General features: G+C 45.4%; 1 protein-coding gene across 3 annotated transcripts in view; it reads left to right on the top strand.

Annotated features, from left to right (window-relative positions):
* Positions 1–606: 606 nt before the first annotated feature.
* NUP54 (nucleoporin 54) overlaps positions 607–16,302 on the top strand; it is a 285,045-nt gene continuing 269,349 nt past the window's right edge. The window contains exon 1 of one of the 3 annotated variants that reach the window (XM_029598453.1): positions 607–1,173. In XM_029598453.1, coding sequence (XP_029454313.1) covers positions 1,122–1,173 — 52 coding nt within the window. In that variant the 5' untranslated portion in view covers positions 607–1,121. The remainder of the gene's footprint in view (positions 1,174–16,302) is intronic. The other 2 variants (XM_029598462.1, XM_029598444.1) reach the window with 2 other exon arrangements.

Genomic DNA, 16,302 nt, shown 5'->3' on the forward strand with positions numbered 1-16,302 from the left:
TGACCTTCGAATTCTTTTCCCCTTCAAAACTGCAGTACTATGATTATTCTGCCTTTTTTTTGTGCCTCTCTAATTCAAACACGCTGATAGCACTCCCAGGCCCCCCTCCTGGGGGCGCCATGCAATATTTAAATTAGGGGTCACCTCCTTGACAGCAGGATGCCACAAGCGGTCGGCTGTCTGCTGCTTTAGAAAACGGATGCCGTTTTCCTAATCGTTGCACAGCCAGGGGTACGAGAAACGGACGCTTGTTAATTGAGCATCCGTTTCCCGAACCTGACTGCCAGCATTTTTTTTTTTTTTTTTTAAGTTTTGACCCTCCTTAATATCGCAACTTCTGGGAGTGCCGAGCAATAGAGCAGGCGTTAATTTTTAGCTTAAAAAATGTGCGTTGTAGATTGTCTTGCTTTTCTATGTGGGGAGTCTCTGTCTGCCTGGGTGTGGTGTATCTGAGTCTCTCTGTGACTTTCTGCCGGACTATGATGTATCTGTTTCTGTCTATATGCATGTTTTTGTGTCTGTACTTGCTCCTTTCTACAACTTGAAGAGACACAAAACGGAGGTTTTGATGTAACCCAATTTGTGGAGCCCTGAACCAACTGCAGCGATGGAAGAGGGGCCCGGGCTTGAAAGGTTTCTTCACCTCTATAGTCCACCCTTAACTTATTCTGTCTGAGTTTAGTGTGGTTTTAATATGCGAACCTTGCGAGCTGTCTACAGCCTGCTTAGAAAACCACCGTACTGTACCTGAGTGACGAGCAGCAACAGCCCGCAAGGCGCCTGCGCACTATTATTAGTCACGCGAGACCGGAAGCAGCATTGGGATTCCACTGGACAGCCTCTCGCAGGCAGCCTGTGACGTTTTCGTGATGTTGCGCATGCGCTGAAAGTCATACCCACCTTTCCAAACTGTAGGCCACAGCTGAATGTGAAAGTAGGGAAAGAGAATCGTGGTTCATTGTCTGTGATAGCGTGGCGTAAAAGCCCGCTGCAGCAAAAGAAAAACTCCTATAAATTTAAAAAGCAGTGGAAATTGTTGACAAAAGAGCCTGCTCGATAACGTTGGGCAGCGTTGACAGCTGGTGTGCGAGCCTTTCAACCTTCCCGCCGCAGCGCGAGACATGGCCTTCAGCTTTGGGGCGACGAGTGGCACAACCGCCAATCCGGCAGCCGGTGAGTTAGCTGGAGAGGCGCCTACAGACACTTAATTCACAAACTATTTGGGCATATTATTTTCTACTATATGAATTGTATATTGTAGTTTATTAATGTATGTGAAAGCACTGCTAAGGCAGTGTAAAAGTCTCAGGCACATACCTAGCACACGAGAGCATGCAGAAATATGGGGCCCATGCAGTAAAGTGCGCCTAGCCTACAGGTTTGCACATGGTTGGACGTGTGTTTTGGACGTGCTAGACTAGCACTCGATGCAGTAAGGAGATTTCCTAGTGTGTAGCCAGATGGACTCAGGACCAATGGTTGTGCTCCCCTGCCAGCAGATGGAGTGGGAGTCGGGTTTCAAAGATGATGTCATGCTAGATACACCCCTGCAGTGACCTTAGCCATTTAGTATTTCTCCGTCTCCAGCATGCTTTCCTATGGGGATTACTGTACCTCTTGGAAGAAGAAAATCTACTTTTAAATTGGATAAAGATTGAGTCCTGCTGTCCTAAAGGTCCCTCCTCCAGTTGAGAATTCCTGTGGTGATTTCCCAGATCCCTCAGAGGTATGCCTTGGTCCGGTAGCCGGTTCCTGGCGTGGACTTTGCTACTCAAGCAGCTGAAAGGCAGCGGGTGCAGGAAGCAGAGTGCGGCCAAAGCCCTCTCCCCCTGCAGCCGGAGACCATCTCTGTACTAAGCCGGTCACGCTGAGGCCAGGTAAATTTAAAAAAAAAGATGATTTACCTTCAGAAAAGAGGGGTTTCAGTAAGCCTTCCTCCGGTCTCCTTGCTTGGTGCCCCGTACCGACGTTCCTGATCTTGTTGGGGCATAGGGAAGTGGGCTTACGAGCGGGTTGAGTGGCCCCCTGTGGGCTAGGCCCCGCTTTAAACTTGGATGGCACACTGTGTGGTGGGCCGTGACGTCACCATCTTGCGTGCATCTTTGTGCGTCTCATATTTCCCCCCATAGGACGTTGGTACGTGCAGTGCATCGGCTCTGAGCACGCACCATGTGCATAGTGTTGTGCGTATACTTAAGTGCACAATAAAGTAAGCGCAGGATACGGGAAAATCCGGGTGCACGGGCCTGCATTCTAACTTGTCAGCACTCTGAGGAAGCCCAAGGGGATTTGGCCTCCCTGGACTTTGCTGAGCCTGGCTCCTCCCATTCAGATAATGGGTTGGCAGCCTTAACTGGAAGTACTCCGGATCTGAGTAACCCCTTAGCTGGGCCATGTCTAGCCCCCGGGCTAGACATGGCCTTTTCTTGGGTGGAATTTTTCCAGGGACTACAGGCCTTTGTACTGGCGCAGTCTGCTTCCTCATTTGCCCCTGTCTGGATGGAACCCCAGCCAGCTCCCTCTCCTATTCCTGTTGGCAGACCTCGAGGCATGCCCCGCCTGACCAAGGGTATCCCTAGTGGGGACCCTGATGGCACAGACGAAGAGCAAGATCCCTTAGAAGGGGAAATTCTCCCAAGATTATTTATTTATGTGATAGAGATGACTTGCCAGTCTTGGTTTCCCAGACCCTGAAAACACTGGGAGTTCCTGGAGCGGAATCTGTGACGGAACCAAAGAAGAATCCCATTCTGATTTCCTTACGCAAAGCCTCTTGCTACTTCCCAGTACTGGAAGCCATCCAGGAGTTGATTGGAATGGGATGCCTGAGAAGCAAGTTTTAAAGGGGGCTGGGCATTAGAAGCTCTATACCGACTGGATCCAGCAGTGAGAGAACATTTGCGTTTCCCTAAAGTGGATGCACTGGTCTGCGCTGTCTCTAACCGAACAACTATCCCAGTGGAGGGAGGAGCAGTCTTAAAGGATGCGCACGATAGATGGTTGGAGTCTATCTTTAAACAAGCCTTTGATGCAGTAGCAATGACCTTACAGATTGCTTCTTGTTGTGCCCTGGTAGCGTGTTCGTGCCTACTTCTTTCTCAGGAGGTGGATGACTCAGGGGTGAACCCCATAGCGGCTATGGAACCTGCTGCTGCCTTTTTGGCAGACACGGGCTCAGATTTAGACCGTACTTCAGCCAGAAGACAGCTATCCTATTTGGAAATGAATTAGAAAAACTGGCCAGTAAATGGGGAAAATTTCCAGTCCCCCGGCTATTGGAAGATAACAGGAAGCAGTTTCAATGCCCCTCGCCTATGAGGGGCTGGTCTAGGGTCTCTCAAAGTTACTGCCCCTACAGAAACTCAACATTTCAGAGGTCTTTCCCCTTGGGAAGAACTCAGTCCTTTCATAGTTGACAGCCCAAGAGAGGGGCAGGTTTGGGTTCAGGATAGTCCCGAATATCCCAATGAACTTTTATTGACCCATCTTCGGAACGATGAGATGGGGGTCAAATGTCTCTCTTTTACCAAAGGTGGGTCGAGATCAGTTTGGACAAGTGGGTTCTGGAAATCCTGCGAGAAGGATATGCGCTGGAATTTCACAGTACTCCTCGGGACATATTCATGATGTCTCATTGCCACTCCCAGCACAAAAAGCAGGCAATGGAGATTACTCTTTTTCCTCAAGATGAGGGCTGTAATCCCAGTACCTATGCCCCAGGAAAATACAGGACATTATTTCATCGTACCCAAGAAGGAAGGTTCCTTTCACCCCATCTGGATCTCAAGAGTGTCAGCTGTCACCTGTGAGTGAGTCATTTCCGCATGGAAACCTTACGCTCCGTGATAATGGCCGTACAACCGGGAGAGTTCCTAACCTCCCTGGACCTATCCAAGGCCTACCTACATATGCCAATCTGTCAAGAATACCAACCTTCCTACGCTTTGCCGTACTGGGTTGCCATTATTGGTTCCAGGCACTGTCCTTTGGCTTAGCCTGCGGCTCTTGCTGTCGTGGGTGGCTTCTTAATCTGCAGATCTTTAGGGCTTTAGCTGGGTAAATGGCGGCAGCTGCTGCCAATTATCTGGAAAATTATCTCACTGATAACTTAATATAGAATATGAATTACAAGAGGGAACTACATGTAAGGTAAACTCCTATCACATGTAGTAAATAGGATAAGTCAAACAAACTCATCATATAATTTTATATTTGAATACACTTTACCGAACCATTTTGGCATTTTTTATAACATTTTACCTGGTTTAAATACTTTATTTTACTATATGTGTCTTCCTGTAAACCGTTGTGATGGTAAATAACTTAACGACGGTGTATAAAAGATTTTAAATAAATAAGTACTAATCTGGCAGCAGCAATCCGTTGTCACCTGGATAAGTCAGTATTTATCTGGGTATCTGGCATGGGTCACCGCTAGCGACTACACTAGTGATAAGCAAATACTTAGCTAACTAACAGCAACCTGCATTAGATACTGGATAAGTACCGACTTATCTGGCTAAGTGACAGCTGTCCACCGCTGCCGGATAGCTGGATAGATTGGTACATATTCAACTTCTACAATCCCTGAGATTCCTAGTGAATTTCGAGAAATCAACCCTGATCCCATCTCAGAATATCAAATTCATCAGGGCATGGATTAACTCACTGCAGGAGAGATCCTTTCTTCCCACAGATTGAACAAATCTCAGATCCCTGGCTCATCATTTGCTGAACATGGAATAGACAACAGCCAGGGATGCTAGCTGTTCTGGGCCACATGATGATGCCAAATGTGAGTAGTGAATGGAGTCTTCGCTCCCAGTGGGACCAATTAACTCAACCTTTGACAACGATAGTGAATATCTTGCAAGAAATGAAACATGAACTCCATTGGTGGCTAGACCCCTGCATCTTACAGAAAGGGGCATCCCTACATCTGCTACCTTATTTGCTGACATTAGCAACATATGCTTCCAAAAAGGGATGGGGAGCCCACATCCCTTTAGAACCCAGGGACCTTGGTTGTGGATAGGCAATTTCAAACCAACCTGCTGGAGCTACGAGAGATTAGATATTCTTTAAGTGCTTTCTCCCATTTCCTCCAGGGAAAGATTCTCATTCAAACCGACAATCAAGTGGCCATGTTTTATATCAACAAGCAAGGAGGCACAGGGTCATGGATTCTCTACCAAGAGGCTGTGGTAGCTCCAGTGGTAGATACCTTGATAACAGTTAGAGGAAATGGGAGGCAGACTCTGGCTGTCCCTTGTGCACTTTTACAGTGAAAACAAACTTAAAAAAAATATAGCTCTACCTCTGCTCTCCAGGGTCTTTCTAACCCTTCTTGGCTCTGAGGTCTTATACTCTGGTGCAGGGTTCCTCCCTTCACATGGATTCCTTGCAGGAGGACCAGTCGGGATAGCTGTTCCTGGTACTTTAAGATAGTCTGAGGGAGTTTTCTGTACACTCCCTCACAGAGGTCATAAGAATAAGGAATGAGTGTGCAAACATCAAGCTGTTTTACAAGCGACCTAAGTTTCAGGAATTGCTAACATATTAGCAGATTGCCTCAGCAGAGTGTTTTGTCCTCATAAATGGACCCTACATCAGTCAACAACTAAGTGTGTTCAACCTTTGGGCACACCCCTCTATCGACTTCTTTGCATCAGAGGGAAACAAGTGGAAAGATTTTGTTCCATTCTTCCAAGTGAATTCAGATCCACTCAGGACACTTTTCTGCTGACCTGGAATGTGGTTCTCATGTACGTGTTTCCACCAATTCTTCAGTTAGGCAGGACAGTGCAAAAAGTGCTGAATGACTGGGCCCACCTGATTATTTATTGCACCAGCATGACCCAGACAAGCATGGTTCTTGTATCTAGAGCAACTGCCCATCATCCCTCCCCAATCCATCTAGGGTTGAATCCCTCCTTATTAACTCAAGAAGAGAGTTGTCTATATCATCTGAACCTTCTCTCTCTCTCTCAGCTTGACAGCCTGGATGTTGTGTGCTCGCTAATTGCTTCACACTCCTTACCCAATGAAAATGAAGGTATTTTAGTATATAATAGGAAACCCTTTACTAGAAGAGCTTACGGCTGTAAATGGAAACTATTCTCATCCTGATGTCTTCAAAGCTCCTTGGACCCTTTCACTTGCAGGCTGCAAGAGCTGCTTCATTACTTGCTCTTCCTTTACTCCTCAGATTTCAGCACCTTGTCAGTGAGAGTACATCTCAGTGCCATAGCGGCCTACCATATTCAGGTAGAGAGAAACAGATGTCCACTCGTCCTTGTGTGTTAAGGTTTTATGAAACGCTTGTGACATACTAGGCCTTTAGTGACCATCTGTTCTTTGGGACCTTAATGTGGTTCTAGCTCACCTTATGAAGCCACCTTTCAAATTGGCTTCTCTGAAGTTTCTCACATGGAAAGTTTTTTATTCCTTGTTTTTCATGTCAGCCAGAAGAGTCAGCGAACTTCAGGCATTGGTTCATTACTCTGTTTATGTGCAATTCTTCCACAACAGAGTGATGCTCCACACCCACCCAAATTTTCTTCCAAAAGTGGTGTCAACTTTTCATACAAATCAATCCATCGTATTCTTTCTAAGGCCTTCATTCCTTGGACAGTAAAAGATCTTTGGCTTACTACTGGAAGAGAATTGGCCACATCATTGGGTCTTGCAACTATTCATCTTTTATGATCCTAACCCATTGGGCATAGCAGTTGCCAAGTGTACCTTGTTCAATTGTTTGTTGCTATTTATATTTGTAATATTTGGAGTTTATTGTATCTTACATTCCTAAGGATTGTATTTATTCTTATTGTGTTTTTGGTGTGTTCTGTGGTATTTTTAATTTGTAAGCCTCTTTTGATGTTGTTGTGGAATTGTGATTAATCAAGAAACTAAAAACCAAACTAAATAAGCAGAAAGTACAGTGCTTTGGATAACCTCAAGCAAAGCTAGTTTAACTAAGGACCTGATTTACTAAGCTCTTTTCCCATAGAATTAAAAGGAAGCGATTATGCCAGGGGGTGGGATATTGCGAGGCAAGAGTGGTGATTATGCTGTGGGCAGGGAAAGATGATGGTTTGCTACAATGATGTGAACCTAGTACCAGATGTGCCACAGCATGGAAAAGATGGAAACCACTATCCTATACACAGCACATTTTTAGGACATGTCAAGGACACTTAAAGGTTTCCAACAGAGAGTTTTGTTTTTTTGTTTTTTTTAGAGCCACACATCAGCGGAATGTGGCTGTGTGTACTTCTAAAAGTGGGCTCCTTTAATTCTGGGTGGAACCCCCCATCTATGCAGTTATCTTCTGTCTGCTCTTGGGATATCCTCTGGCCAGCAAGAGGAATAAAGAGAGCAGCACTTCCAAATCCTCCCTGTGAAGTTGGAACTATGCATGGATCTGTAGTCCCACAAGATGCACTGGCCCTGTGCAGTATTGTTTTTTTTTATTTATTTATACAATTTTTATATACCGTTGCACAGAATGAGTTCTATCGCCACGGTTTACAATAGACAATTTAAAAACACAAGGGAAGAAAGAAAAATAACAATACATTGTAAAATTTCCATGCATAAATTATATAAAACTATCTACAAATTAAAATTAATAAGTAAATTAGATAAGAACAAACTAAAAAGTAGATCATGTAAAAACCTGGCTTAATCTTCAATGACTTCAGGACTAAAATTAACATTAAAATTAGATAAGAACAGACTAAAAATAGATCAGATAGAAAACCTGGCTTATGCTTCAGTGACCGTTTCAAATGCCTGTTTAAAAAGCCATGTCTGTAGATCTTTCCTGAATCTCTTCAAATTTTGTTGTAATTTTTTTTTTCTTTTCAAATTCAAATTGACTTTTACTCCTGGGGGAATTCTGTGCAAAAAATGTTGAAATTCTACAACTTTTAATTTAATACAGAAAAAAGTTATTACATAGAGATGCAGAATTTCCCTACTCCCCTGGTCACTTTGCCCTCTCAGGCCCCAACTCCTCCACCTCTAGGCGCAACCCCTTCCACTCTGTCGCCAGTCCCAGAGTTTGACCCTGTTCTCAGTACTACCCTTCACACAGGCTCCCTCTGTCCCTCCCTCTCTCACACACATGCTCCCTCTCTCTAGTATACATACACACACCCTCATACAGGCTCCCTCACTCTCTCGCACACACATCCCCTCATACAGGGTCCCTCTCTCTTGCATACACACCCACACAAGCTTCCTTTCTCTCTAACACATACATCCTCACACAGGCTACTTATGTCTCTCTCATGCACCCCTTCACACAGGCTCTGTCTGACACATACACAATCCCATCACACAGGCTAGCACCCTCACATTCCCATGATCCCTTTTTCATACACACGAACTCCCAATCTCTCTCACACATACACACTCCTTCACAATCTCCTCGTATAGGCTCCCTCTCTCTGGCACCCACACTCAAGCATCCCCCCCCCCCGCTCTCTCATCTCCCCTGCTCTCTCACCCTCCCTTCTCCTCGCCTCTCTCACACACACACGTTCACTCTCACCAGGACTTTCATCTTCGCCGCGAGAGGAGCACACTCCGTTCGCGCCACACGGGGGCCTTCATCTTCGCCGTGAACGGCGTGCCGGAGCCTTCATCCTCACGTGCTCCGTTCGCGGAATGTCGGGGTCTCCTCTGCTATTTTCTGCGCAGAATTTGGTGCGAATTCTGCGCTCCGCAGTACCGCAGAATTCCCCCAGGACTAGACTTTAGAGGGAAGCTGGAAAAGGAAAAGGCAGTAAGTAAGGTGCATGCTTGCTGACTCTTGCCAGCAGGAGGATATCACGCAGGGGCAGTGAGGAGGAGAGACAAAGATTTTGCTGTGGGTGGTAGTAGCTGTGGCCCAAGTTCTCTTTCCTCTGCCCACAAATTTCCTGCATACCTGAGATTCTGTTGTGGTATACTGGTTGGAAACCTCTGAGAATAGGACATAAAATAAAAAGGGGAACATACATGCACAGAGCAATTTCATAAACCTTTTTTTTTTCTATGGAAAGCAGGCTAAAAAGCTTTAGTGAATGAGGCTATAAGTGACAAAAATGCTTTGTTTTTGTGTGTTTAATATTTTTTGGTGTGTAGTGAATTAACATTTTAGACCTGTGCAAACATGCAATTCCAATTGTAGATGCATTGAATTATATCAAGTTCAAGAAGTAAAAAAAAAATCTCTAATCGTAGAGGGTAGATCAAGGAGTATCCTCAGTAACCAGATGTGATGACATTGTGTAAATATATACATATTTTTTTCTTATAGTATTTTCTGCCTGGTGGTGGAAATGGAATAATTCATTCTTCCGCAAGATAGATGATGGATATTATGGATTAAACTGCTTGTCTTGCCACCCAGTTGGGAAACCCAGATTTTTGCCTGTCATGCACTTATGAACATTTCCTTCATTTTCAATGCTTTCACTTCTCTTTGCCCGCTCTTCAGGTCATGCAGCATTGTACGCTTTGCTGAGACTTATTACTACTTGGATCCATTTCTGAGTTGGCACAGATTTTTTTTCTTAGGTACACAATTGCTTTATCCCTTAACTCTGTATCTGGAATGGGGTAAGAAACTGACATAATCCAATTCAAACTTATTTCTGTGTTCCATAATAAAAAACAGTGAGATGTTATTGGCTCTCAAGGATTTAAATAAGTGAGATTTAGTGATTCTTTGACTCATGCATTAGTTTATGATTCTATAGAGTGATTGATATCCATGATGTCACCATGAGCTGTATGTGATGGGGATGAAAGGCTGTTATGCACGGAGCAAGAGGGAGACCTTGGGGTGATGGTGTCTAGTGAGTGAAAGACGGCAAAGCAATGTGACAAAGTGATAGCTATAGCCAGAAGAATGCTGAGCTGTATAGAGAAGAATAACCAGTAAGAAAAAGGTGATAATCCCCTTATACTGGTCCTTGGTGAGGCCTCATCTTGAGTACTGCATTCAGTTCTGGAGACTATCTCAAAAGGAGCAGAGACATGATGGAGGTTGTCCAAAGAATGACTTTTGAGGAGAGGTTGAAGGACTTAAATATGTATTCCCTAGAGGAGAGGAAGTACAGACTTTCAGATACCTGAAAGGTTTTAATGATGAATAATCAACAAACCTTTTCTGTTGGAAAGAAATCAGTAGAACTAGGGGTCATGAAGTGAAACTCCAGGGAGGACGACTCAGAACCATCAGGAAAGGATGGTGAATAACTGGAATGCCCTTCCGGAGGAGGTGGTGAAGCCAAAAACAGTGAAAGATTTCAAAGGGGCATTGGATAAACACTGTGGATCCCTAAAGCCTAAAGGATGGAAATGACGAAAAGAGGGCATGGGGGTAACTTACTGGTGTGGTGGTTACTACCCTTAACCAATAAGCCTTCATACTGTTGATGCAACTCCATCATTGCTCTCTGTTTCAACGGCAGCAGGAAAAGAAGAACAAGGGAATTTGATTTAGACAGCAACCAACAAGGACATTTAATTTTACAGTCTTAGAAAACAAGCATGGGGGTAACTTGCTGATACTGATGTTAATATCCTTAAGCAAAAAGCCTGATACTTTTGATGCAACTCCAGAATTGCACTCTGCTTCAGTGGCAAGAGGTGATGGGGAATTGGACTCAGAGCAGCTAACAAGACCCTGACCTTTATGGTTTGGGAAACTAAGTATTGGGCTTACCTGTATGCCGTGGCAGATACTACCATAAGCTTACTGGGCAGATTGGATGGACTGTTTGGTCCTTTTCTGCCATCATTTCTATGTTTCTATGTCTTGTCTAAGTGTGAGACCATCTGAAAAGTGAATGTCTGTTTCATAGTGAGAAAAACATAATAGTTGTTACAATGGGAGCATAGGTATTCCTACAAAAAGATCCCGTCTTTCATATTTTGTAAATTCTGCTCTTCATGGCAGGTCAAACGATTGATGCATTCATGAAAGTAGTTTCGTACTGTATGGTTCAGTGAAAGAACAGCACCGCTCATTGTTCTCCTTTGTGCTGCTTTCATATTATCAGACCTTTGCTTGTGATATCAAACATTTATTCTGCAGCAGATTGTAATGTGTCAAACAAGTGATTTGAATTCATATAAGGAGAAACTGAGATGCAGTGATTTGGGATTTTATGCACAATCCGGATAATTTTAAAAGGAACGCACATGCGCCCATAAATGTGTGTGATCAGAGATAAGCCGCAATTTTATATTGTGCAAGTATGCGCGTATCATTTAAAATCCCCCTGCTGTGGGTATGTATGCGCATAATCTTAAGAGGCAGCTCTAGTAAATGTCCCGCGCGTATTTCCACTAGGGCTTTAGCGGCTTTTACGTGCATATGCAGGCAAATTTTTAAAACATGTTCGTGTGAGGGAAATACCAGTATTTCAAATTAGCCCACCAGTTTTGGCCATTTGATTTTGAGGGCTTCAAGAACCCTCTGGTTCTTCATGCTGTAATTCTTACTTGACCCTGAATCTTCATGCTGTGCTGAAAGCCCTAAAATTGAAGGTCTCCAGACCTACTTCTCATCAGGACCAGCAGTAAAGTTACGTGGATTACATGCCCCACCCCTTTTCTGCCCCCTTGCTCTTGATGCATGCATGGGTATGTATGCACCTACTTCGGCTTAAAATTTGCGTTGCATGCGGCCTGCATACACGTGTATGTGGCTGTTTTTGTGCAAGCAACGTTTTTAAAATCTACCTCGATGTGGGTAATGGCACATGACTTTTGAATTAGATCAGTTTTGAATCATGGTAACTCTTTTCTCTCCATTTCACAGTGATATTGTTTAGGGAAATCCTATTGGTGGTCTTGTCACATAAATACAGAGCATAGAATCTTTTTATGCATTCAAATTCAGAACTTGCCAGTGGTTTTCACTTCTCTCCCCAAAGTAGACATTTTAGTGAGAATCATCTTGGCAACTCTCCATCCTTTTTAGAAAAGGACGTCTAAATTCATCATGCTTATTTCTGGAGCTTTTTGTTACTAGTTGGACTGGTGGCAAAGATGCAATGACTTTCAAATTTGTCATTTTTATTTATTTTTTTCAAACTTCTCTTTATTTTCACTTGATTATTTGAGGTCAATTTTTTCAACATCTATCCATAGTAAGCACACAATTTTCAAAGCGTTTGCCAGTATAAATTGCTTGGCTGAAAATTGCTGCCCTCTGCCTGACTAAAAATATATGCCAGCTTTCACAATATGTATACTTTTAACTAAGTTAAAAAGAGGCTGCATGCTCAAATAGGAGGTGCAAAATATGCGGGCAGTTTTAGCATATTTTATTTAACACTTTTCTATACCGACCTTCATGGTAGAGACCATATCAAGTACTTTGTGGCTGCTGATTGTCAAAGGAAAACATCATGGATAGTTTCTCTTTGAAAGTCTGCCTTGTATGTATACTAAAACTGCCTGCTTATGTTGTAAGACTTGCCTCCAGTATCAATAATCATTTGAAACGTAAAATTCATCCCTCAGAAGAATACTAAATAGGCCTTTTGTTTTACATTTTGACAGGAACCCGCAATGCCTAAGTCCCCAGCAAGAGTCTATATTTCTGATTTGACAGGATAGTGTACTACACACAACTTTAGGAAGTGAATGATTTTTTTGGCTTATCAAATATTCCACAGTACAACATAGAAAAAGCAAAAGACCAAGAAGGTGCCGGACATGGAAATTCACTGGCTTTTGCCACGATACCCTTGAAGCGACCCCAAAGCATGGAGCACCAAATCTCCATCGATGCTCAGGGTCTATGACTGTCTCCATAGGTCCTGGTGTGGTCGCCGATCCCCCTCTTGGGTTCAGAGGAAGATCTGGCCATCCCTCCTGCCTCCTAGTCAGCGTTGGCATTGGCAACGTTCAAGGAGGAGCTGGAACATTGAGTCCAGCTAGCGGTGGACTGGGCGCTGCATGACTTCGGTCCCACGCATTGATGGCACTGGAGCCGGCGCCGCTCATGCTCCTACTACTTCTGGAGAAGCTCAGTGTGCTCATCGGTGCCTTACCAACCCAGCTGGCATCGGTTCCCAGGACAGCATTGGTGCTCAGTGGGACACTGAGGCCTCCCCCTACCGATATGGTGGTTGTCGCTGTCTCTGCCGAGGCCAGCAGAAATACCGAAGGCAGGTTGTCTCCTGTCCAGTTCCATTGGTGCCTGCACCTCTGGACGTCGATTGAGCACCTAGGGCCCCATCCCCTGTGATACACAGTGAGGAGGAGGGTCCCTAAGACCCCTGGGGGATGATCAGACAGAATCCTTCGATGATTCAGATGGTCTCCCGTCAGACCCTTCTCCTCCAGTGGAGCAGAGGAAGTCCTGCCTGAGGACTTGACCTTCACAGGTTTTGTCAGGGTGATGGCGGAGGCCATCCCTTTCCAGCTTTTGACTGAAGATGCCAGGCACAAAATGCTTGAGGTTCTTCAGTTCGTGAAGCCTCCTAAGGCGATCTTGGCAGTCCTGGTACACAGAATCCTTATGGAGTTGCTCCTGAGGATTTGGGAATACCCCCTCACAGTGCCTCCTGTGATTAAGAAGGCAACATGGTTTACATCGTACAAAAGGCTACCGGATTCAATAAGTTGTTAGCAATCTGCTAAGGAGTTTGCTACTCCCAATCTGTTACCAATCTCTCCTCGAGATGGGAGGAGTTAGTAATCTGTTATGAAAACTGCTAAGGTGTTAACAAACTGTTATTGATCTCTCTGCCCACAGGGCGGAGCTAGCAATCTGATGTCACTCACCCCGTCAGGAGTGAGGAGTTAGCGAGCAGTTATGGATCTACTCCCCAAAGGGGAGGAGTTAACAATCTTGTATCGATCTGGCTGCTGAATACTCTTGTAGAGAGAAAAGCTATCATCTGTTATAGATAACCCTGCCAGGAGGAATAGTAATCTATTGTAAATCACTCCTTGAGAATAGAAGGATAACAATCTGTTAGTGATGTGACCACCAGGGAGGCAGAGTTAGTCTTCTGTAGAATGATGTTTCCCCAAGGAGAGGAGCTAGCGATATGTAATACTCCGTAGGCGTAGTTAGTGATCTGATGTGGAGTTGGCTTCCACAGAGTGACAGTCAGTACGATACCTGCTGTAGTAGTGTAAGAATAAACACTTAGTAGAAATGATGAATCCCTGGGCCGATGGTAGATGACAGTGCCCCCAGGAGGAGATCCTGAGAGGAACCACCGTCTAGGCTGGAGTATAAGACAAACACAGATAGTTCTTTATTAGACTGGAAGTTGAACCACCAGAGGTGGTAGTAGTGAGTTGATGTGCCCGGCAGGGCTGAAGTCCCTCAAATACTGGAATTATGATCTCTGGGCTGCTGAGCTGTAGAGAGACTATAGGTAGTGAGTAGACAGGGTATGCTGGATACATAACCAGTAGAAGATGGTATATCTGTAATGGCCTCTTATGCAACAGAGAGTCTTCAGTACATTCAGGAACAGGAGCCGGAGGCGAGCACTGGTTCCTATAGGCAGTCTGTAATAAGAACTCACAATAGCTGTGTATGGAATGGCTTCTGGAATAGAAGAGAGTCTGTAAAGGGTTTTAGGAACATGGGCCCTTGTGGAGCGAGTACCGGTTCTTATCTGCAATCTGCAACAATAACTCACGATCTCTGTACCTGCGATAGAGTCTTAGACAGAAGGGAGTCTTCAGAGATTAGGAACATAGGCCCTCGTGGAGCGAGTACCGATTCTTATCTGCAATAGAACTCAGTGTTCACGTATGCGATCGCTTCCAGGCAGTGAGGAGTCTTCTGTGTATTCAGGGACGTAGGCCCTCGAGGAGCAAGTACAGGATCCCGTCTTAGCAATCTGAAATCAAGAAGAGAGAGAACGGGGCCCCCGAGGAGCGGTTACCCCTAGGTAAGTTTGTAGAGGCCGAGCAGCGGAGAAAGGTTTCCCCTTGCTCACTTGGATCATAGTTGCAAGTAGCGTGAACCGCTGAAGCAAGTCCCATTGGAGTTCCTTGCTAACTCAGTTTGTAGTAGCAAAACAAAGACCTTTTAAATTGGAAACGGATGATGTCACTACAGGGGGACGCCCCCGAGGTTCGCATCCTTGCTGGTACAAAGTCTGGAGCGCGCGCTCTTACGTTATCAGGAGCATGGCGGATCCGTAGCGTCAAGCCAGCCTGGGGATTCCGGGGCGAAGAGGCAGGGAGAAGCCGCGGCAGCATCTGTCCGTCAGAGCCGAAGGGAGTCGCCACAAGGTAGAGAGGGTGGAGCGAGGGCGAGAATAGGCACGAACGCAACATAAGTATCAGTTGCCCCACCAATTGGTGGTGGTCAAATTCGCCCTCAAAAGGGCCAAGTACTCTCAGACCCACTCAGAGCCCCGGGGAAGGACCACAGAGGGTTGAATGATCTTGAGAGGAATGTATTCCAAGGCGCCAACCTTATTGCCCACATCTCTGCTTACTAGATCTACATGAGCCAATATTCGTGGGACATCTGGAAGCAGGTGCAGGAGGTGGCTGAGCAGTTGCCTCAACAGCAGCAAGACAACCTCATGTTGCTGGTGCACAGGGGTTTGGAGTATGGAAAACACGAGATCCATACAACCTACGATGTTTTCGAAACGGCATCGAGAGTCTCTGCAGCGGGAATTGGCGCTTGCAGACTGCATGGCTGAGGGTCTTGGATCTCCGACCAGAGGTTGATGTGCTGTGCACTGGAGAGAATCTCTTCAGAGATAGAGTGAAGGATGCTGTGGCCCAACTCCAGGACCATAATGAAACTTTCCAAGAACTCTCCACCAGCACTCTGGACCCGTTGTCCTCATCCAGGAGGCTGTCGAGGCAGGGACCCATGAAGTCTTTCTTTCACCAAAGGAAGGTACTATCCTCTTCCTCCTCGATCCTGTACACACCATCAGAGCTCTCGCAGCCATTGCAGGCAGCAGAGAGCTCCCAAGCCCCAGCTAGCTCCTCTATCAACTCCTGGGACGGGGTTTTGATTGGGCCATAGGGAGCGTAAGCCAGTTGCCCGTACCCGTGACGATGGACCCTCCGGTCGGGGGCAGGCTGTTGTTCTTTGTGAACCAGTGACCCAGTGTAACCTTAGATCAGTGGGTTTTGTTAATCATTTGCCAGAGGTACCAATTAAACCTATTGGGTGTCCTGCCAAATTGCCCTCTGTGCCCATTTTGGGGGCCGGTAGCACATCAGGAGGTGCTTCAAACGGAGCTCTCCTCCCTCTTAATGGCCAGAGTGGTCAAGCTTATACCGCCAGGGCAA

The sequence above is a fragment of the Rhinatrema bivittatum genome, chromosome 1 (assembly GCF_901001135.1).
Source record: "Rhinatrema bivittatum chromosome 1, aRhiBiv1.1, whole genome shotgun sequence".
Taxonomy (NCBI): Eukaryota; Metazoa; Chordata; class Amphibia; order Gymnophiona; family Rhinatrematidae; genus Rhinatrema; species Rhinatrema bivittatum.